Source organism: Ostrea edulis, chromosome 5 (genome assembly GCF_947568905.1).
Source record: "Ostrea edulis chromosome 5, xbOstEdul1.1, whole genome shotgun sequence".
Taxonomy (NCBI): domain Eukaryota; kingdom Metazoa; phylum Mollusca; class Bivalvia; order Ostreida; family Ostreidae; genus Ostrea; species Ostrea edulis.
In genome coordinates this window covers 22,412,168-22,435,245 of record NC_079168.1, presented here as the reverse complement: position 1 = coordinate 22,435,245, position 23,078 = coordinate 22,412,168, and the positions used below count along the sequence as shown (strand labels likewise).

Genomic DNA, 23,078 nt, shown 5'->3' with positions numbered 1-23,078 from the left:
AAGCATACTTGTTGTAAAGAGGTAATGTGTTATATTATTGCACTATTAATTTCTTTTCAGAGCTGTACTGGCACAATTGAATAAACAAATTGAGGGTTTTCGAGAGCAATTGTCAAAGGAGAGAAAGGATAGGTAATAAAGTTACTCACCTTATTCAAAACTTTTCCAGATTTAATGTTCTCTTATATTTGAAAATATTTTTTGGATAATTTTGATGAAATGTTTGAAAAATCACTGTAAATTTGATGAATGAAATGAAATATGAACTCAATGATTAAAGAAATATGATTCTGAAATACATGTAGTAGATAGAGATGCATACTTGTGTAAATACTTTACAAAGTATTGGAACTTAATTAACTCTATTTAATTAGATTTTACTTGTAGTATTAAACTTATTTCATTTTAGTGAAGCTAGAATGTAAGTGTGCAGAGTAACTGCATGTACTCATTATAAATATGATTTTAAAAATGCGTGTTACACTCTTTATATCTATTTTTCTGAACAATATTGAGACAATTTTCTCTCAAGTTTAACATAGCTTTTGATATTCCAACTAGATTTTAATTAATTAATATCATTTTAAATTGTGTATGAATTTGTTGAAAATGAGCACCCCAGGGGTTCATATTTTGTGATATAAACTCAATAGTTCAGAGGAGAATTCCAGAGCAAGCTCAAACATGAGTCGTCCGACTGACTCAGACTCACAGAGTTTGATTGAGTTCAATCCCAGACCGCCAAGCCAGAGACAAAACTTGTTCAAGAAGAAGACACCGATGTCTGCTAGTTCCACAACCTCTGTGGCCTCATCCGAGACCCCCACAGACAGGAAGTCGCCCCCTCCCCACACTCCCCACTCAGAACGGTCTGAGACAGACTCGGAGGGGTACAGTTGTGATGATCAGTCATGGCTTAATTAATAACCAAAGTTTACAGTGGAATTAATTGAAAGAGATTCTAATATATGCATTTATCCGCATGTTCAGCTTATTGAGTACTACTGCGGTACTTATCCGTTTGCAATGACTGTATTGTGGTATTATAAAAGGATTTGAAACAGTTGCTATATTAGATGAAAGATTATAACTCTGCAGGGATACTTACATGTACATGTGTGACATAAGTATTACTTTCTAAAGTTATATTATACATTTATATGTATGCTTAATGCTTTTTAACAAATAACATGATTAATGCTTTTATTTTTAAAAAAAAATATGCATGAATGCTTTTTGCTCATGCAGTGCCTATAATTTAAGCTTTATTGTATTTTTTCGGGTGATTGCTATTAACATTTACGTATCAGGTAATTTAAGCTTTATCATATGTTTTGTGTTCCTGATTTCTGTTAACTTTTACAAACCAGAAGAATTTAAAAGTTTTGCACAATTTTTATTCTAAGAATTAAATTACTTCTGTGTAAATGTTCTATGAACATTTTTTTTATATTTAGCTAATTCAATTCGGAGCATTGGGGAATTAGACGCACTGCTTTTACATACACTTTTTGCAAGAGAATATATATATAGCTTCAATAATGTTCATGTATTCCTAGATTGATTGACATAGATGTATTGGACAATATTCTGTTGAAAATTGAAAGTGTAACTTGGAATATTGTAGAATGGAAGTTCAGGAGAGGAAGAATTCGGTGCAGAAAGATGTTGAGGATTACAAACATGAAAACCAGAGATTCTTGAATGAAATGAATCAGAAAATTCGGGAAGGAAAAGCGGCACATATGGAACTGACAAATGAGGTTTGTCCTTTTTAAACAAATAAAACAAAAGTGATAAGAAAATACAATTAGTACACTTGTCTGGTAAAAGTAAAAAAAGTTCCAAGATAGTTAGCGAAGGAATGTAAGAGAAAGATTTGGGGATTGTACAGTTTGTTTTATATGCATTTCCTTGATCTTTGAAATGTCAAACAAACATTGACAGGGGACCAAACTCCAAAAGGAGTTGAAAGAAGAAGAGGAAGTGATCAAAGATCTAGACACAAATCTCAAAAAGGCTCAGACCAGATACACCAAGATGTTTGAGTCCATGCAGGGAAAAGTTGATAAAACAGAGGTATCATGTGGTTTGTCATGGAATTCTGTCTTCAAATATTTACCTTTAATGATTTTTTTGAGTGAACATGTTTTTAAAGTTTTAATATTTGCATATATTTATAGAAAATTAATTTACTTGATCCAAGCAGTCTCGCCCAAACATTCTTCATATGATATTCATATTACAGAAAGAAATCAACACCATGGAGACACAGATAGAAGAAAAGAAAAAGCTTATTGAGGAGAAAACACCAGTGTTTGAGGAACTGGAGAGAGTGTTTGAAGAGAGAACTAATGCTTATAATGCAATGAAAAAGAACATAGCTAGTATGTGGTACTGTGGTCATTCAACAAGACAGTCAATGACTGCCTACAGCATTTTATTTTTCACAGGAGAATTTCACAAACACGGCAACTGCTGGTCAATTGAAAGTCACTTTTAGTGTCCCTGTAACACATTCTGTTGATAATGTAAGAATATCTCAATGTTATAGTGTTTAGTGTTTACCTTAAAACTTAAATTGTATTTTTAAAAGATATCTACATGTAGTATGTCAGATTTGCACTTTTAAGAAAGCTTTCACCAAGATTTAAAGTTATAACGAAAGCATTATTTTCTCTTTGTGGATGTTATCTCTACTTCAATGGCCCCTATGCACCTCCATTTTCCACCAGTTGCCGAGTAAGGAAATTTCTGCTGCTGACTCAGAGGGTTTTTCCAGAGTTGTTCTTTTTTTAATTTTCACACTCACAGAGCTATTTTGAGCACATTGCCATGATAGCTTTGGGGTTATCAGGTAGTTTGATTTATACCATACTCTAGAGAGCATAGAAAAGTCTACAGCAAATGGAATTCTATTTATATAACACCTCTACTATATGGTAGTATAATACTCACAGATAAAATCATTATTGATGATACTTAATATAGATCAAATAAAGACTCACGTACTGCATGGGAAAGTATATTAATTAACTCAGTTGTAGATCTTAATGATAATCATTTAGCAATAAAAAACAACAACAAGATTTTGATAACCATTGATATTTTAAGTACCCATTTTTGTTACAGACTGATTGACATAATGTGTTTGTTTGTGTGTGTGCTTGATCAACATTTAGCAGGCCAGTGGGTAGGCTAAACACCTCGCCACTTCTACTGATAATATGATCTACTCTCTGAGTCTAAGAACAGCGGTGTTGAGCACTGTCAAATGCTGACAACACTGCATGGGGAATGTCCATAGTACACCGTATCAGATATGTTGTTACAAAGGCAGTCAGCAGTAACAGATTTGGTAGTAGCTAGAGCTGATATGTCCAGAGTAACCCCCTTCCTGTTTGAGTGATGTGGTGGTGGGTCAACAGTTTGGTCATTAATCTGGAAGCAATGGAGAGGGTGTGTTTGACAGATTTTCCCATCAGTTTGTTTTTAACCTATATGATTTCTTTTAGTTATGAGGCAGAAAAAGTCAGCTCTTGAAGACAGCATTAAGAAAACAAAAGAAGAGAGAGCAAAGATGGAAATCCCTAAAGTACAGTACATCTGCTTTCTATCTAACATAACCTTTCTTATAGACTTGCTGATTAATTCTTCTAATAGATCTGTGCATTTTCCATGTAGACCTGTTCACTTTCCAAATAGACCTGTTCACCCTCCTTATAAACCTGTTCACCCTCTTCAGAGACCTGTTCACCCTCCTTATAGACCTGTTCACCCTCCTTATAGACCTGTTCACCCTCCTTATAAACCTGTTCACCCTCCTTATAGACCTGTTCACCCTCCTGATAAACCTGTTCACCCTCCTTATAAACCTGTTCACCCTCCTTATAAACCTGTTCACCCTCCTTATAGACCTGTTCACCCTCCTTATAAACCTGTTCACCCTCCTTATAAACCTGTTCACTCTCCTTATAAACCTGTTCACCCTCCTTATAGACCTGTTCACCCTCTTCAGAGACCTGATCCCTTTGCAAATAGACTTGTTCACCCTTCTTATAGACCTGTTCACCCTCATAGTAGACCTGTTCACTTTGTAAATAGTCTTGTTCACCTAATGGACCTGTTCTTCCTCAGTAGATTTATTCATCCTCTTAGTAGACTTGTTTAAAGGGACTGATTCACGATTTTCCCTAAAATTTTCTTTTTCACTTTTAATAATCAAAATTTACTGTCTAATGTGTTTAAAAGAGTTCACATAAAAATTAAGGCTATACATTATCACAAAAGCTCATTTTAGAGAGTTTATTATTTGTTTTGTAAACAAAGATTGCGGTATGTTATTGTTTACGAAATATTTGAAAGAAATGGAAATCGATCTAAGTTTATTATATATCTTTCACATTTCAAGCATTTTTGGGATAAAATGTGTCATCTAAAGGTTTTAATTTGTGACTATGCAAGATTAAAATGCTTTATATTAAAAAATCAATATTTCACTTATTACGTATTTGTATACATAGAAAGCCTCGAGTCTTTGTTTACATAACACAGATTTATAGATGAAATATTGCTTTTATTCTTGCATTCAGAAGGTCAAAATTTTGGCTGTCAACATGAAATGAGTTATATTTTTAATGTTTACCATAAAAAAATGGAAAATATTTTTATCAAAAATCGTGAACCAGTCCCTTTAATCCTCCTGTTCACCCGTTCACATTCCCAATAGAGTAGTTCACTTCAAAAATAGATGTGATCACTTTCCAAATGAACCTATTCATTTTTCTAATAGACCTAATAACTCTCCAAATACACTGCTCACTTTCCTAATAGACTTAATTACTCCCTAGTAGATCTGTTCACTTTCCTGATAAACTTGTTCATCAGTCACTTTTCAGATAAATCTGTTTACTTTACAAACCTGTTCACTCTCTTAATAGGCCTGTTCTCCAGTTCACTTTCCAGATAAACTTGTTCACTTTCTAAATAGATATGATCACTTTCCTAATTAATAAATCCGTTCACTTCTTCACCCACCTAATAGACCTATACATGTATGCACCTGGTCGCTTTCCAGATAGACCTGTTCATTTTCATACTTACTGGTGATTAGTAAACCCTCTAGTATATTTACTTTATTGCAATATGCATTGTACGCTTATCCATTACTTGCACGTATTTTGTTTTTTAGCATCAAGTGAAGGAGGATTTGAAGCGCAAGAGAGAGGAGACCATGTACCAACTGAAGCGACAGGGAGACGACCGACAGAAGTTGGAGCAGGAGATCTATAGAGCAGGGTGTAAACTACGAACTGTCATGGAGGAGAATCAGAAACTAGAAGATGTATGCATAGAATCGGAGAAGAATGCCTTCTCACATTATGTATCTTACAAAGGGAGACAATTTTCATTGGTTTAATGCTCAGTTAATACGACATTACAATACTAGATAAGCATGAACTTGAATTATACTGGTAGTAAAACACATGTAAACAGTGTATAAGCTTTAAATTAGCAAACTGTATTTCAATCAAATTACATGTGTTAATGTGCTCAAAGATGCATAGCAGTCAATTTAAGTAGGTTTTATGCAGAACAGTGGAAGAGAATGTTCTTCTTAACCCATCAAATATTTGAAATATTTAAAATTCAGGTCTTTCGTCATACTACATTTGTATAGACGTTCTAAAAGATAAATATTTTTTTTCCATTCAAATCTGATGGTTCAATATCTTTAGCATACACTGGTAGAGTTATTGGATTTTTTTATGTTGGAAGGGTTGTCAAAAACTAGCAGAAGAAATTGAGGAATTGAGAAAACAGATGGAAGAAAATATTGGCTTAAAACTGAAACTGGATGAAGAATTGGAGGAAGTGAAAGGTTGAACTTATCTAGCCAGATCAGCTTCAAGGAATTATTACATGAAGCTTATGACAATCAAACATTTTTCCCAAGAAAATAGAAGTTCTATAGCTATCAAAATTCATAATGAAATATGGTGAAAGGGCAGTGATTTTGATGGTTCTTGCAAATTTGCCATGATGTTTAGTTTAATGTTTTGGTATACAAAATATATACAAATTCATTTATCCATATGTACATATCAAAGCATTTAAATTATTCCATATTCTAATTCACAGCTGGCCTTGTCAAAAGCTGGCAAAATGATCGAGAACTCAATGATGTATGTATACTTCAGCAATTATAGGGCACAGTTCCCTTATTTGATATATAAAAATATGTAAACTCTATTTCTTACAATGTTGTCTCTAAGTTTGGAAGATACTTGCCCCACTTTTCCTCTAAGTGATTATGGATTAAATTACATCTTTCTGATTTTTAGCTTTTCTCAGCCAAGGACCAGATAGTTGTTGATGGATTCTCTGAACTGCTCCACCAGACAGAGGAACGGGAGGTCAAGATTAACAAAATCACCAAGCGTTTGAACGAGGAGCTAGTGTATCTGTCAAGGTTTCTGGAAAACCTGGCCACTCGACGCCCACAACGTAAGTCAAAGGAAGACAGAAATTTATCTCATTCCAGTTACAGTATCATACACTAAAAAAATATATTCGTTAGATTGGGCACTTTGACTCGGTATCCCATACAGATACTCTTCAAACAGAGTTTGTCTGATATAGATCATGATTATGTCCCTTGTGCTCAGTATATCTTAAAAACAAAAGTAATACAGTAATGCTATCCTCTTATCATATACAGTCCACTCCACTTATATTGAAGTCAATTATATTGAACTATCTGTTATATTGAAGTTAAAATAAATCCCCCAGTAGCAATATTTGTGTAGTTCAGCATTGGATGCATTGAACTTTGGATATAATGAACAATTCAGGTCGGTCCCCTGAAAGGGAAAGTAATCTACAGTACAAATTTAAGTTCTGGAGAACAAGACCTGAAGAACAGAATTAGATGATGAATAATATATGAACAGTTATGTTACAGAAGACAGAGTGAAGATCTGAGGACTAAGTCTTATAACTGTCTACTTTTATTTTCTATCAGGTGGAACATAATTCATATATGTTTAATGTACCTCAGGTATAGCAAGGTGCAACCATGACAGGGCATGGATCAGAATTATAAGATTCTTTTTTAAAAGACTGGTATTTGTCATCCTATCACAAGACAGATGATTTAGCAGTGTGGCAGTAGCCGATTTTCTGTACAAAATGTTTGAAATTGTTGCATATAGATCTTAATTATTACATTGTATGTTAGGTGGTAAAAAAGTTGCAAAGAAAGCCAGGTAATGTATGCACAATATTTCCTCTTGAAAGTCTGTGGTGTTGTGCTATCAAATGAAATTGAGAGGATTTTGACGAGTTAACTTTCAAGAGGAATGCAGAATGCAATGCCAGGAATAGATAGATTCCACTCTTTGCATGTTTTTTTTTTTATTGGCAAGTTTTGCAGATGAAAATATTTCAGTGTTGTTCATTTACTTTTACCAGAAAGGCTAAAGATTCCATCATTGAATGTACCCATTTTGCATGCTAATAAATTGCACCCTGTGCTTCATTTTGTTTGAAAGAAGGACATTTTCATTATCCAAGCTTATGATTGACAAATATTCCCTTTTCCTAGCTGGTGTACAGGGCTTTTGTTATTGCAAGAAATAAGAAGTTTTCAAAATGTTGAACTGCTGCAGCATGAAAAATGTAATATATCTATGTTGTGTGAAAGTTTTATTGTAAGTTTGTCATTCCTTCAATGCATGGAACAGCATTTTCCATAATATAGTACATGTACACAGGCATACTTTGTACAATGCACACATATATTTAGAGTACTAATCTACCTATAGCTGACAAAGAGCAGCTTGAAACATTGCAGTGGATGAAGATCTCTCGAATTACTAAATACATCAACAAAATAATTGAGTACTTTGAAAAATTGAATTCATATAAATGTGAAGAGAGTTCTATTCTTAGATTATAATGGATATCCTTGATACAAGTACATAGTGTGAGAGAGATGGATGATAACATCTGCATTTATAGTGATGGACCACTTGTGAAAGTAATTAGAAAGTTGTCACTCACTCAGTCTTAATTGCACCCTAACTGAACAAAAGAGCTTGAATGTAGTTTCATCAGAAAGCACAAATGGCCAGGATATAGATGCTTAGAGACAATGGTGTTCATAAGAAGGCAGAATAGTTTTGAAGTGCATGCATGGTTTTAAGGAAATGAAAATTATATATAAGGACAAAACTCGCACTTGTACAGTTATCATGTCTCTACCTTCAAATATCTTTCACAAAATGGTTTTATCAAATACAAGTCAACTAACTTTGATTTTATTTGATTCAGATGTGGATTTTTTTTTTTTTACAAATAGTTCACACTGTATCAAGTATTTTCTCCCCATAATTCATTTACATGTATTTATGAATACAATTTTATAGATACACCACCACCAAGCCGAAAGTCTGGAAGCCGCGCCTCCAGTAGGCGGACAGAGGAGGGGCGTTCTAGTAGAATTAGTCAATCAGCTCTACATAGTAAACTCCAAGATGTAGATACTGCCAGTGCTGCACAAAGTCGACTCAGCACCAGACCGCCAACAAGAGCTGAATCCAAGATCTCCAAGACTGTTACTATTTGTGATGAACGCGATATGAAAGACTCCGAGTTTTGATCAGGAAACACAAGTTATTTCACAAAGAAAACAATATGTCTGTGTTATATTGATCGGTTTGTTTTATATAAATTATATATTTAAATGTTTGTTGTGAAGTTTTACTGTGTAGTAAGCAATTCATACCACATGTATTGCATCGAAGTTTGAGAGATATACATGAACATCAACTCGCGTAATGCTGCAAAATGTATTTACTGCCGAGAGGAAAGCTTTCCTTTGCAGTGCACGTGTGACACTACAAAGTCTACAGACTTTAATTATTTCATGACGGGCATAAATACACCTACCAAGCTTACAGACCTTTAATCATTTCATGACATGCATAAATATACAATCATATGTAGAAATAATTAAAAATGGAACACTTACGGACATGCAGGACAATGTGGCCAAAAATAACTAGTTAATGAATATATTTTTTTATTTTTTTCATGAAGCACCATCAGGTTGTCCTTTACAATGTATATAAATTTCATGGCCACTTTCTAGGTATACAAGGGAGATAAGCTTTGAATTACCCCCCCCCCCCCTTTTCGAAAATCATGAATTTTACAAGATCATTCAGATTTTCTATTCAAAAAAATAATTTGATGGAATTTTTATCTATATCTTTTACAATAATCTTTAGAATATATGCAAAATATATAATAATAACATGCTTAAACATAACCATTAATAAGAAATTGGGAAAATTTAAGGATTTGGAGTGGAAATTAGTACTTAAAAAACGGGTAGTCCAGATACTAAATGAAGCACTGCTCAAAAACCTGTCATTAAAAAATAGTTTGTACATTTCCCAAGCAAGATTCGGAGAAATGTGTGTCCAATTCTAGTTTCACACTACCATAGTAAATATCAACAAACGATCATCATCTTACACCGAGTCATTGTTTACCACAATTGACTTTCTTTTTGTAAATGCCTAGATGCAAATTGCATGTACATGTAGGAGCAATTTCGGTGACTTATAAGCTATACTATCAAAATTGCTGTGGCGCATACTATATATATAATATATGCAATGTGTATGAAAATGGAGACTTGTAATCAATATGAAATAAAATAAAAATTATCATTTGACAAGAATTCAAACAACACATTTACACGACACCGGTAGCAAATTACAACAAAATATGATGACATTTTCCCTGCGACACAACGTTGTGACATACTTTTTTTATTGTGACGTCATATAGTGTGTCTGTACAGCATTGTGATTTTTCTCGGGAAGGCGTAACTTCGCTGCATCTGGTTCTAAATTTATAATAAATTAGCAACCATCACGTGATCATCATCCCGCATATCCTTAAATTGCATGGACATAGATGTTGACAGACTTGACACTTAGAAGCTATGGCTTTGCTGCATCAAAGTGCAGTTAAACTGAAAATGCGTCAGGATCCAACAACGAATTTTCACGATGTCAACTTCCTTTCCATAAAAGCATAGTAACTAGAATACTGGGTATGTAAATAGATTTTATTATCCCCATCACTGTAACCATTCACCATCACAGCTACTTTCACAAATTGTCAATGAATCATTCAACTTGAAAAACATATTGACTTCTATAAAACAAACAACGTAACCAGGGGTTTTTCTTCCGTTTTGCTACTCTAGCCTCTGAATTCAGAAATAAATATGACTTTTTAAAGATATCACCAAAAGTATAGCATTGCACAAATTTATCCATGATTTTCATTTAAACTCCATGCATACACATTCATATGCATTTTTAAAGAAATAAATGTAATGAAAAATATTTTAAGGACACAAGACTGTCATAACAGTGTACACGTAATTCATGTATTCATAAATGGCTACATTATGCACTGCAAAAATATGCACAAATTAAGACTATGAAAATAAGATTATACATTATTATTCTGGTCTTACACAGACTAGTTATATTGTATTGGTTTATCACATTGAAATATATTCAACAAGCATGCAACAGCATCTAAATTCCATGTTTGCTTTTAAACGGACAGAGAAGTAAGTGGTTTATTAAAACATGACAAACACAATGAATTGAAAATGACTCAAATGAAATTGAAAATACATGTAATGAAATTACATGTCTTGTACAATCATGGTACTGAAATATAAAGAAGAGCCATAAAAATAGAGTATTTATCATCAGAAAATAAACACACCAAAAATATACAAAAATAACAAGACTTTCCCTTTCTTAAACAGGAGCTGATAATCTAATAATAAGGCTTTGTACAATATACTACTACAGTATAAGACTAAATTTCCAAATGCAAATAAAATGGAATGCTACATCTTTTTCAATTCACACAAACATAAAAAAAATTCCAGTGTGTTCCTGGTGGTAAGATTTGAAATGCATAAATCCTACTACAATACATCCCACTACAATACAAAGTGTACTTAACAGTACAAAATAAATTTGTTCAGCTAGCCAATAATGGTTACAAAGTATTCAACTGCTGTAACACTCCCACATCTTGTTTTTTAAATGTCATTTCATATCCCTCATTAATCACAACTAACTTTAAAATCTACAATCACACTAAGCATTTTGAATATTACAAATAAACGAAAACAGTTTAAATATTGTACATAATAAAAACATTGTGAAACTTGCATGTGTATGTAGTTTTACTTAGAATATATATAAACGATATACCCAATAGCTAAACCAGTTGAAACAATTTTGATGCATTCATCCTAAAAATGTGACAAATCTGATGTCATTCCTCAATGTGCTATGATTGGTCAATCTTGGCTTACAACCCTAGTATGTCGGCCCGTGACACGTGATTGTTAAATGGCAAATATCACAGATACAAAATGGAATCATGCATCATCCCGAAGAGCATTTATACAGTTAGTTAGTAACTGGGTCTGTGCCTACAAAATAAATAACACATACTAGTGAGTTCAGTTGAAAAGATTTTTTTTCCCCGAACACAGTTTAAAAATATGCTTGAAAACACTTTTTGCAAATCTAAAGAGAAAGATCCATTCAGTTACACAGATACATATATACTGATTGTCCATTCTATGTTGAAGAGAGAAATATGTTTTTTAATGGTATATACAAGCTCAACAAAAATTTTATCTATCTAACAAATAAGGACAAATTTACTTGGTTGATGATTAATGAAGACAAACCAGTAATTGTCAAATTGAGTCAATATTTAGTGCAAACTTTCAGAAAAAGAAGTGATGCTTTAAAACTGCAAAAATCATTATAGTTTATTATTCATATGTTGGTATAATACTGATACTGTCCATTTACTTGTGTATACACATGATTAGCAATTCATATATGTATGTACTTGTTTCCCCAGCATGCTGCATTACCCTGGCGTGTTTTAATTCTAGTTCTACTAAATCTACAAGGCTTTTCTATTTCTGTGCTGTATTACTGCAGCAGTGTATATTTTCAGTATTTGATTTAGTAAAATCTTACCCTGGCGTGTTTTAATTCTAGTTCTACTAAATCTACAAGGCTGTTCTATTTCTGTGCTGTATTACTGCAGCAGTGTATATTTTCAGTGTTTGATTTAGTAAAATCTTACCCTGGCGTGTTTTAATTCTAGTTCTACTAAATCTACAAGGCTTTTCTATTTCTGTGCTGTATTACTGCAGCAGTGTATATTTTCAGTATTTGATTTAGTAAAATCTTACCCTGGCGTGTTTTAATTCTAGTTCTACTAAATCTACAAGGCTTTTCTATTTCTGTGCTGTATTACTGCAGCAGTGTATATTTTCAGTATTTGATTTAGTAAAATCTTACCCTGGCGTGTTTTAATTCTAGTTCTACTAAATCTACAAGGCTTTTCTATTTCTGTGCTGTATTACTGCAGCAGTGTATATTTTCAGTATTTGATTTAGTAAAATCTTACCCTGGCGTGTTTTAATTCTAGTTCTACTAAATCTTCAAGGCTGTTCTATTTCTGTGCTGTATTACTGCAGCAGTGTATATTTTCAGTGTTTGATTTAGTAAAATCTTACCCTGGCATGTTTTAATTCTAGTTCTACTAAATCTTCAAGGCTGTTCTATTTCTGTGCTGTATTACTGCAGCAGTGTATATTTTCAGCGTTTGATTTAGTAAAATCTTACCCTGGCATGTTTTAATTCTAGTTCTACTAAATCTACAAGGCTTTTCTATTTCTGTGCTGTATTACTGCAGAAGTGTATATTTTCAGTGTTTGATTTAGTAAAATCTTACCCTGGCGTGTTTTAATTCTAGTTCTACTAAATCTACAAGGCTTTTCTTGAAGTATGTTATTCTTCTGGATTTAAATTCTGTTAATTCTGAAAAAAAAAAAAAAAAAAATAGAAAATCAGCAATTCGTACCTTACGATTTACAACAGATATTCAAGGTACAAGTACAGGTACTTTACCTTTTTTTGCCACTTCCGATATTTTTTCAAATTTCTCACAAGCAATCTGTTGAGTCCTCTCGGCCTGAAACAATTGGAACAAAATTGACACTTTTTATGTGAAGCAGAACCTTGTTTACATGTAACACTTCTATACTCCTTTTAAGACTCCTTATAAAACGTATACAATCATACTATACAATCAAATCCATGTTAAGCATGCCACTACAACATATAAACTATAAATCCAATGCCACAAAATGTCTACCTGTGCCACCTCTTTGTTTTTCAGCCGAGCTTTCTCTAAGGCTTTGTTGGCATTTTCATAGTCTGCTAGAGACCTTGCTCTACTGTACAGCAAATCTTTCGCAGCTGCGAAATCCTTCATATAATACCGCAGTGTGTCACTCAATTTAAGGTCTTCGTCTGTAGCCACCCTACCCTCCAACTTCTGAAAGTTGATTGAAATCACTATGTAGCCATTTTTTATCACGGACACTCATGGTAGAACTTTCATGATGGGGAGGTTTAGTTTTTCCTAGAGAACGAAAATCCAGAATGGGGAGGGGGAGAAAAATATTGAGGGGGTCCAACATGTAGCAAACTTGAATCTACGTTTATTTACAACATGTGAATGCTGAAATATTCTTACAATCGAAGTGTTAAAAAGATTTGAATTCTGTACAATATGAAATTGTTTTAATTTGCAATAAGAAAAATATGTCAATACTACATGGGGATTATTGTATAAAAATTACAGATAGCACCACCTCACTATTAAATAGACATTTGTGAAGATTTCCTTAATCCTACAGTGTGATCTTCATCTTTTCTTAATTATTTTTCAAACATCTTTAATCTATTGGTAGAGGCCTGCACATAGAGGATCTAGGGTCATATCACCCCCCTTAAGCTTAGTGGAAAATAGATATTATATTTGTCTATTTTTATGCACTTCAAAATTGTAAAATACTAAGTGTTAGTTCAGACCTCCTCCAACACTTTTGCAGTAGTCTCTGTGAGAGATCATGTCATTACAAAGTCCAAAACAAAATGACAGTGTTCATGAAGTTGAAAGAATCCTGTGAAATGAAGAAAAATTGTCCAATCATGATGAAAATTTCAGATGTACATCTTAATATGGTGAATCACTCCCACATTTGCACCATTACAGAGATCATAAGGAGTTGTGGCCCTCTCCCAAAAAAGAATTAGAAAGGGCTACATTATTGCAGCTACCCCCTTCCACCACTTTAACTTTGTTAGGGTGGGTTGGGTGTATGGTATAATAAATTAATCATGAGTTAATTAATCCATATATCTGAATATTCTTCCAAGATTGAACAATATAGTAGCAATTTTTGACATCCCTTCTTATAACTTACCCTGGTTTTTTCCAATGCTTCAGCAACTCTTGTAAATATTCTGAAAAAGAAAAATAAGTGGATCATTCTTAGCAGATTTGGGGGAAAATGCTTTTACTAATGTGCAAATATTTAGGAACTGTTACTACTATAGCTCAATCACAAATGGTAATGTTAAGTTCTGAAGCCACTGCAATAATAGTAGAATACAAATTCAAGAAAATTGCACTTACTTGTCTAACTCTGTATTTTCAACAGTAGCCAACTGAACAAAACCTGAGGAAATCTGGATATAACTATCTGCTACCTCTAAAAAAAAAAAAAAAAAAAAAAAAAAAAAAATACCCAGGTAAATTCAATAACTCATTCAAAATACTTCTCCAAACATAAAAATACAGTGTATGTTGCAACATCTTGTAGCTATATTTCTTTTATCCCAGATTCACAAATATTCCATCTCCGACAAATCTATACAGAAAACAGCAGTTGTACCTCATCACCAAATGAAAGGTACATGTAACTTTAATATACTATAGATTCAGCTGGAGAGTCGATCATATTTAGTACAACTTAAATCACTAGGGTAGAAATGCTTCACGGGATTTCCTAAATACAAATGTGCAATGAAATCCTGGAATAAAGAATGAATTTAAAATGTTACGCCAGATATCACATTCCTTACTGAAATATTGAATTGTCTGATTGGGCATGTATATCTGGAGTTCCACTCTCCTGAACCAAGATTTCACTTGCCCCAGGTAATCTGACAACCGTTAATGTTGAAATATACATGTACATGCAAGAGACACATGTTAATGATCCATCAAAATGAAATATACAAGGGGAAAATTCAACAATTGAAAAATTAAAAGAACCAATCAGAATTGTCTCGGGTGTTTTATAACATGTTAGAAAACCAAAAAGAACACCTGAATTTACAAGAGTTGTGACAGTGATTTACTATACCTCCATGACACTTAGTCATTCTATCAGATTTTGATGTCGCATCTTTTATTTTACTGTGGTACTCCATTAAGAAAGTTTTCTCACTCTCAAAAAACTCATCAACATCCTGTCAAAGACAAATCATTATTTAGTTAAAATGTGATACTTTCCATGCATTTTTGTTGCTACGAATGAAATGCTTTGAAAATATCAAGGCTTAATATGAAATAATTACCTTCTGGTTTGATAAAAGTACTTCATCAGCAGTTTTGGTAATGCTTTTGAAAAATCCACCAATCTTTTCTTTCTTGTTTTTACCTCTAACACTTAACTAAAACAAATAAAACCGATTAAAAAGATGACCCAAGGCATGGTACTGTATGTATTACTTGTGGATCTGTACACAACACACACTGGAAGAGAGAGAGATACTTCTGGAAGATGGCTATACTCACATCTTGATCAAATGAAAGAAATACTTCAAAATTGACATCATTCTTGAGCTGGGGGTGAGCAGCAATTCTTTGTAGAAATACTTCATGCATTGCCACAGTCTTCTTAAATGTGGCTAAATATTCCCTACAACATGTAAACAAACGACAGTGTAGCAGAAGTCTTTTGTCAGATCATTCTGTGTCTTCCTCTTGTCAGACAATACCATCTTAAATTAACCTGCATTAATATATATTGTAACCCTTAATCAGAACTGTTTCATACATTTTTTTAATTTAGAGGGTTCAGATGTGTCAAAATTATTATTTTAGATGTTAAACAGAAATCAAACATTCGGGAGAGCTAGCAAACTGAAAATTAAGAATGAATCGTCATAATGGTTTAAATCCTTTCCAACTATAAATAGAAAAAAGAAAATCGTTACTATAGTCCTTACAAGTCTTTTGCCTAGACAGTTACCGCAGAGGGTTATTTAAAGTTTCACATGAATCTAAGTCTATTTTTCTTACGCTTCCAATTCTTGTTTCATTTTCGTGAATTCCTCTTTCGTCATCGTTCCCTCCCCTTCCCCAAGCTTCTGTAGTTTTTCTCTAGAAGCTTCAAAGTCTGGTTTTGGTGGTGCTGGAGGAATCTATCAGCAAATAAACCAATGGCATCAATGATCATCAGATCGGATATGTTTAATCGCATTATTATAGCAGATTCAAATGAGTAAAATCTTCAGAAAATGGTAGTGACAATAGCCTCTTACAATGATACCAGCATATTCCTCATTTTCCACAAATCTGTCATGCAGCCACACAAATTCTTCATGTTGTCTCACAACGGAAAAGTCAGACTCTTTAAATCGGGACTGTGTTGTCTGTACATGTACAATCAAAAAGTGCAGAAAAATATTGTAATGAAAGGAATTTAAATTTTGCACTATTTAAACTTTATAAAACACAACACATCAAAATGAAACAATATTCAGAAACAATATAAATTCTTAATGAAATATCTTTCTTTTGACAAAATTGTGAGGTCCCGAATTTTTACCTTTGTATGCACTGTAAATTTTATCTTATCCCGCTCACTAAGAGCATCTGATATGTCCACAAGCAAGGATGTGTCTGTTGACAGATCAACGCTTTCTGCCCTGTCCTGTGAAATAAAAACATACCTGATCAAATAAACCATCAACATACTTGGATTTAGGTTGAAGACTGAGCAAACTAAAATATATATCAATTCGATTCTAATTCATATACATCTACAGTGGTATTATTCGATGTTCACCTATAATGTTTTGTACAAAATTACTTTAAAGCAGATGAATTATTTAACTTTCCTTGAAAAATATTTGAATGTAAAAGAAAACAAGGAGAAGATTAGTTAAAACATAAATAAATGGGAACCCATAAATACATAAGCCGCTCGTTAAGTCTGTTAGGTGTCTATAAATAGCCCCATGCGCAGGAGGGGAATCCCAACATGATGTATATAACTCAGATGCAAGTGTCTAAATTTGAGGTTGAAAGAGTGTAAAACAACGAATTACATACAGGTATTTTTATTTCTATTAAACTTATGGCATGTTACTTAGGTAATAAAATACACAGCTTTACACAAATACGACCACCGACAATCTTCTGGACTGGATAGCTGACTGTCACTTGATTTGTCTTCTGAATATGCATTAGAAATGGCCGAGTGACAGCGACACCAATTTAAAACCAAATAATTCTGTCAATATATACATATATGTGTGTGTGTGAAAATTATTTTTATAGTTGAGTGCATATATTTTTGTTATTACAAAATGTTATTCATATTAATATATTCCTTTCCCTAAAAACAGCTATCATCAAAAAGTTGTATGTTTCCCCATCCCTGATCCTATAAACTTGTACATGTATATCTGTAGGTTAAAGGGCTTCTGTTCATACATAGATTACTTTCAAAGTGGTTGATCCAAGCACATGCATTGGGAAGCACAAACATTATCCAAGAACATACAGTTAAGAATTACAAACTGTATTCAATATACAGCATGCATGCAATTTGACTATCCAGCACAGGCTAATACCAGCAGTGCTATCAACCTTTGCAATGTGCAGGTCTGTTGGGCATATTGCAACACTACATCATGTTGGAAGGATTATGCAATCTGAATTATACAGTGGTAGTAATTTTAAAAATAAATACTGCATCTGAATTCTTAATCCTTAATTCCACATGTTTATCATTTTAAAAAACATCACTTAATATTAATATGTACATATGTTGAACAACACATTGTGACTGTTCAATATTGTCCTATCTCACATTTAACTGATTTGATATTTCAATATTCAAATAATTATAATTATTTTTAAAGTTTTAGAAATTGTTCAATAGTATTCTATCAAACAGACCTATTATGCCGATTGTAATACAGCCAAGCAAATTCATCTGACACCATTCAGTACAGAACTATGAATTACTTATTAATAATAATAATAAGTATTGATCTAACTCACAGTTGTGAGTCATGTTCTGTTTTCAAAAGAAGGTATAACATAAAGGTATATACATGTAGTTTTTGAAAACTGTGATCTGAAATTTTTGTCCACCAAGAATTCCTTCAAAATTTCTTTAAAGGGGCATTAACTGTCATTTTGTCAACAGTCTACGCAAAAGTCTACAATTTTTACAAGACAAACAGTTTGATGAAAAAACAAATTTTACCAGACCAAGCTTTTTCCAATAGAATTAGATTTAAATGGAATATCAAGTAACAAATTTAAAAAAAAATTATCAAGTAAAATCAAAACAATTATGTGATTTATTGCATGGAAGGAAAATAATTTAAAGCTGTGCAACGAAAATTTCGGTACCATTCAATTTCATTACTAATTCTAGATTTCTGTTCGATTTAGATTTTACACACATCAAAAACATTAAATATGGCGTCCGAGTGATGTGCAGAACATATCGATTTTTATCCAATAGATTTAAATCACTATTGTGTTAGAATTTAGCATTTTGACCACTCAGATACCAAAAAGAATATGGTCCGCCAGATCACTGCACTTTTATCTTTACATGACATGTAACATTTCTGCCAGTGCTGGGGTGAAATCAATATCGTAAACAATGACACAGATTAGCAAAGCATATCTTATCATCAATTATCATAAAGGAAAACGTTATAATTCATGCAAATTTATGAGGTTTCAAATTCTTTTAATATTAAATTTTGTTTTTAAAAGTGGTGAGAAAGGAAAAATGGCAACTGGTGCTTATTCTTTTTATCGGACACTTGGTCCTGTATCCTGATTTTTCCTACCGACCCAACCCGAATTCACCGGGAAAAAATGACAGTCCGGTAACTTTCACATAGAGAGTCAACAAAAAATTTAAATTCAATGAAAATTGCTCTATATCATATATTTCAGTAATAACAGCAGTATTTAATTATTTCAAACACTTTTTAACCTCAAAGTGGGCACATGAATATGTAATTTTGGTGATTAATAATTATATTGCTTCCAAGACAATAATTCCTCCTTATATATATTTCTTTATATTAAAAGTGTTTATCTAATGTAGTTTTAATAGGTTTCTCTTGTTTTTGTACAAAATAAATGTTTTTATTATTAGTCATTTACATATATATCATATATATATTCCTATATTCCTATGCCATTAAGAGATTTTGAGAAAAAAAGGTTGTCATCACTTTCACAGCTAATGCCCCTTTAGATAAATAGATCTGTGGGCCAGTAACCCGATACCACTAAGCCACATAGATATACAAGCAAAACAATTGATACAAGTAATTTCACAAAACATTTGAATGGCCTTCTTGTGACGTAGTGTCATAAAATGCATTAGTCTTGATGTAGTGAGCTACCTTAACATGTAGTATACACTTTTCAATCTCAATACCACTAGATTTGAGCAAACATAATGAAAAATTATATGGTGTTAAAATGAAAAATAAAAAACCCAAACATTTACACTTTAGGGATTTATCATGGTTCTTTTTACTACCGGTAAAGGGTACATTTCCCTTTTGACAAAGAACGAATATTTCCCTTTTTACAGGTAAAACATTTCCCGCCAATTGTAGAAAACTCATAAATTGGTCAATTTTCCTACAAAAGATTGTATATAACTTACGACAAAAGTCTCCTTCAACTTAGCTTACTGTCATTTTCTATTATTATAAGAATCCAATAATGTAGAGATCAGTGATCTGTCATATACATATATATATATATATATAGATGTGAGAAGGATTACTCCCAACATTCCTCCTGGGAGCTCACGCCTGCATTCTCAAACATTCCCCTTGGATGTGAAATGGGTAGTAATTTTGATATTGATTTAGTATTCTACTATGCATAGAATAAAGTGATTATTTAGTAATCAAATGAAAGTTATATGATGAATCAATACATTTCTTCACTTTACTGTAAACAAAAACTGTTTCTGTGTTTTGGAATCTGTCTAGTATTAGTGCATAATAAATAACTTGATAAATAAGTCAATAAATATACTCTTGTTGTAATGATGACATTTGCAAAATCTGTAAGAATGGAAAAAAAGTGTTAGGGTCGGCAAAAATTTTCAGGGTAGGTCGGGAAAGTGGAAACCAACCAGAGATTTTTTTACCCCTTGAATCCAGGGGCCAGGGCCTTCAAGTTTGGGAAAAATAATGACATTTGATTGAAATTGGGAAATTTGTTTCATACAAATAAATAAGAAAAACAGGCAAAAAGTTAACCATTTGATATTTCATTATCAATGAGGCTTAAACAAGCTTTAATTTCCGGTCTTTGGTAGAGAAAAAACTGTCAAAAACGTTTTGCAACTGAGTGGCACCAAGGTTGGATGGCGCCTCATGGCATATTCTCATCAAAGCATCCATCATTTGGGAATTTTAAGGCATCATTTTGGGAAAAACACCTGCTCTTTAGCATTGGGAATGGGGTCGAATTTTGGCCCTCTACAGACCCTAAAAACAATCCCTGCCAACATATTTTTTTTTTTGGCCTAAGCTGGATAAACCCTGCACTTTGTGCTGTGTGTATTTGTGTGTAAATTTTAATATTAACAGAAATATGTCTGTGGGACTAACCAAAAAGAGAAAAAAAAGATACTATGAACATCTGAAGAGCACGTGGAGGAATAATGGCTGACAGACTCTGTGTTGATCTGATGGATAATAACAACAGATGCCCTACAATATACAAACATTAGCTTAACCCAAAAAATAACAAGAATAGATATGGGTTACCCCATATCCAAGAAATTCGACTTTTAATTTACTCGTAGCAAATACTGTTACCAGTCTTGCTTCACTAGCAAACAGTGCGCACACCTGTCCTTGACCTTTTGACCTTGAAAAAAATGTACAATTACATGAACAATACTAAAGAAGGATAATTTAAAATCTTGTCTTTATATTAGCTGAAAAATACATAGAGTAATGCAAAAATCAAGGTGAAAATCACTTTGTAGATATTTACTATGATATTCCCCTCCCCATCTAATTTTATTTCCTAGAAAATAAATTGCCCAATTAGGTTATTTCTTTTTTAATTGAAAAAATGCCCACCCCAGAATCAAATGTGTGTCCCCTTTCTTGATAAAAAAAAAATAGTAGAAATATCTCATTTCCAAACCTTTAATCCACCCCTCCTATTCTTTAAAATTTTCTCTGTTATGGTTATATTTGTATTTTCTTATCCTTATGAATTCATAAATTTTGTACATGAGGATCACAACCTATGCACTTATTCAACAAGAAATGTATACATTACCTTAATAAATTTTATTCATATATTGGGGGAAAAAACACATGGGAATCATTTTGAATTGCAGGGAATTTCGTAAACGAGAGACTTAAATAAACTTTTCTGCGTAAACTTTTTTTCCATGCAAAAGTACCACCTAGTACCTCATCTACGCAATACTGAGCTGTCTTGCAGTGAATATTGCAGATGTAATTTTTTTTTTTACACGTGTTTCTTTACTTTGTTCACTGACAACAAGCAGAAATCACATAAATTGCAATATAAATGTTGATAAGTTGAGTACCTTTAAAAAAGAAAAACAAAACCTCGTCACTCGTACATTTCTTACATGTGTTATATTTTTAGAAGTTGGAAAAAACCCACATATATATATGTATTACTTTAATAAAATGATTTGATAGCCTTTTGTCTTTCAAAACTACCGTTACCAGTGGTAACATGTTTTCCTTTAGATATCACATTTATTCTCTTTTCTGTTCAGTTGTTTTCCTCTGCTCTGATTACATATATTTAATACCAGCGTCTATGAAGCCGTGTTGACAAAGCGTCATGCTTATTTATAACGGTCGATAACTCGTAGTCGTACGTATTGTATAAGACAAATGCCGATGTCAAAATCATCGGCATTTACCAGAAGTGTTCTGTTATACATAGAAATCCTTATAAAAAAGAAAACACACACACACACAAATTAATGATTAACATTCTCTCTCAGAAGAAATTGTATGATAATTAACGAATAATAATCATGAAAGGAATATAATTGTCAATCAAAGAATGACCTATATATTTTCGTGAAATACACTGAGGAGGCAGCTAGCACAGGAATATGAATACTTCTTATTTACATTTCTGGTGAAAAAGTGATTTTCTCAAAATCATTTGACGTTAAGTTTGTTTTCTTCTACGTATTACATACACATCAATATTCTAAACATTTGCTGTAATGTTGTATCTGCTGATCATGAATGGAACTATATTTTTTTAGACCAATTGTGTGAAGAGTACCTGAATCCAGTAATAAATCTTGAATAGATAGTATGCACTGATCGAATTTATTAAAAATAAACACCTGGAAGCATTTTCTATTTCTTCTACTGCATGCACATGCACAAACATGTTGTTATCAAGTTTTCCACTGGTTTATATTGCAAATTCCATTGCGTAAACAATCTATAAACAGGTATCATGATCAGACGAAGGGGGAGTGACACTTCAATTTGTGCATGTATGCTTACCTTGTCCTCCCCTTCGCCCGCCAAAAGGTCGGGACTGTCATCTATTCCGTCCTAGAGAAATAGAGCAGAATATCTAAAATGTTGACAATTAAAGCAAATATGAACAAATAACAACTTCAGGAAGCAATAAAACACAAAATATTGTGGACACCCACCATCATGGCTGCAAATTTATCACGTGACTCAATATGTTGAAGATCGAACCCGATGTAAAACGCCAACTGACGTCACTCATCCAAAACCCCTTTTTGATTACGTCATATG

The 23,078-nt window shown here is 32.8% G+C and overlaps 2 protein-coding genes across 6 annotated transcripts in view; one reads left to right on the top strand and one right to left on the bottom strand.

Moving 5' to 3' along the window:
• LOC125649542 (myosin-11-like) overlaps positions 1–8,751 on the top strand; it is a 17,311-nt gene extending 8,560 nt beyond the window's left edge. Inside the window, exons 14-26 of one of the 5 annotated variants that reach the window (XM_048877147.2) lie at positions 61–132; positions 410–421; positions 654–890; positions 1,628–1,763; positions 1,948–2,079; positions 2,249–2,387; positions 3,516–3,595; positions 5,192–5,344; positions 5,779–5,881; positions 6,142–6,185; positions 6,345–6,507; positions 7,241–7,268; positions 8,430–8,751. In XM_048877147.2, coding sequence (XP_048733104.1) covers positions 61–132; positions 410–421; positions 654–890; positions 1,628–1,763; positions 1,948–2,079; positions 2,249–2,387; positions 3,516–3,595; positions 5,192–5,344; positions 5,779–5,881; positions 6,142–6,185; positions 6,345–6,507; positions 7,241–7,268; positions 8,430–8,475 — 1,345 coding nt within the window. In that variant the 3' untranslated portion in view covers positions 8,476–8,751. The remainder of the gene's footprint in view (positions 1–60; positions 133–409; positions 422–653; positions 891–1,627; positions 1,764–1,947; positions 2,080–2,248; positions 2,388–3,515; positions 3,596–5,191; positions 5,345–5,778; positions 5,882–6,141; positions 6,186–6,344; positions 6,508–7,240; positions 7,269–8,429) is intronic. The other 4 variants (XM_048877145.2, XM_048877146.2, XM_048877148.2 and 1 more) reach the window with 4 other exon arrangements.
• A 1,374-nt stretch (positions 8,752–10,125) lies between these two features.
• Positions 10,126–23,027, bottom strand: LOC125649543 (sorting nexin-6-like). Its single transcript, XM_048877150.2, has 14 exons — positions 22,970–23,027; positions 22,815–22,865; positions 16,829–16,933; positions 16,542–16,652; positions 16,300–16,421; positions 15,793–15,916; positions 15,573–15,668; positions 15,359–15,464; positions 14,626–14,701; positions 14,414–14,453; positions 13,297–13,479; positions 13,050–13,113; positions 12,874–12,959; positions 10,126–11,545 (listed from the first exon to the last, which is right to left on the bottom strand). Exons 1-14 carry the CDS (start codon positions 22,973–22,975, stop codon positions 11,492–11,494), a joined length of 1,224 nt encoding a protein of 407 aa, XP_048733107.2. The 5' UTR covers positions 22,976–23,027; the 3' UTR covers positions 10,126–11,491.
• Between the last annotated feature and the right edge of the window lie 51 nt (positions 23,028–23,078).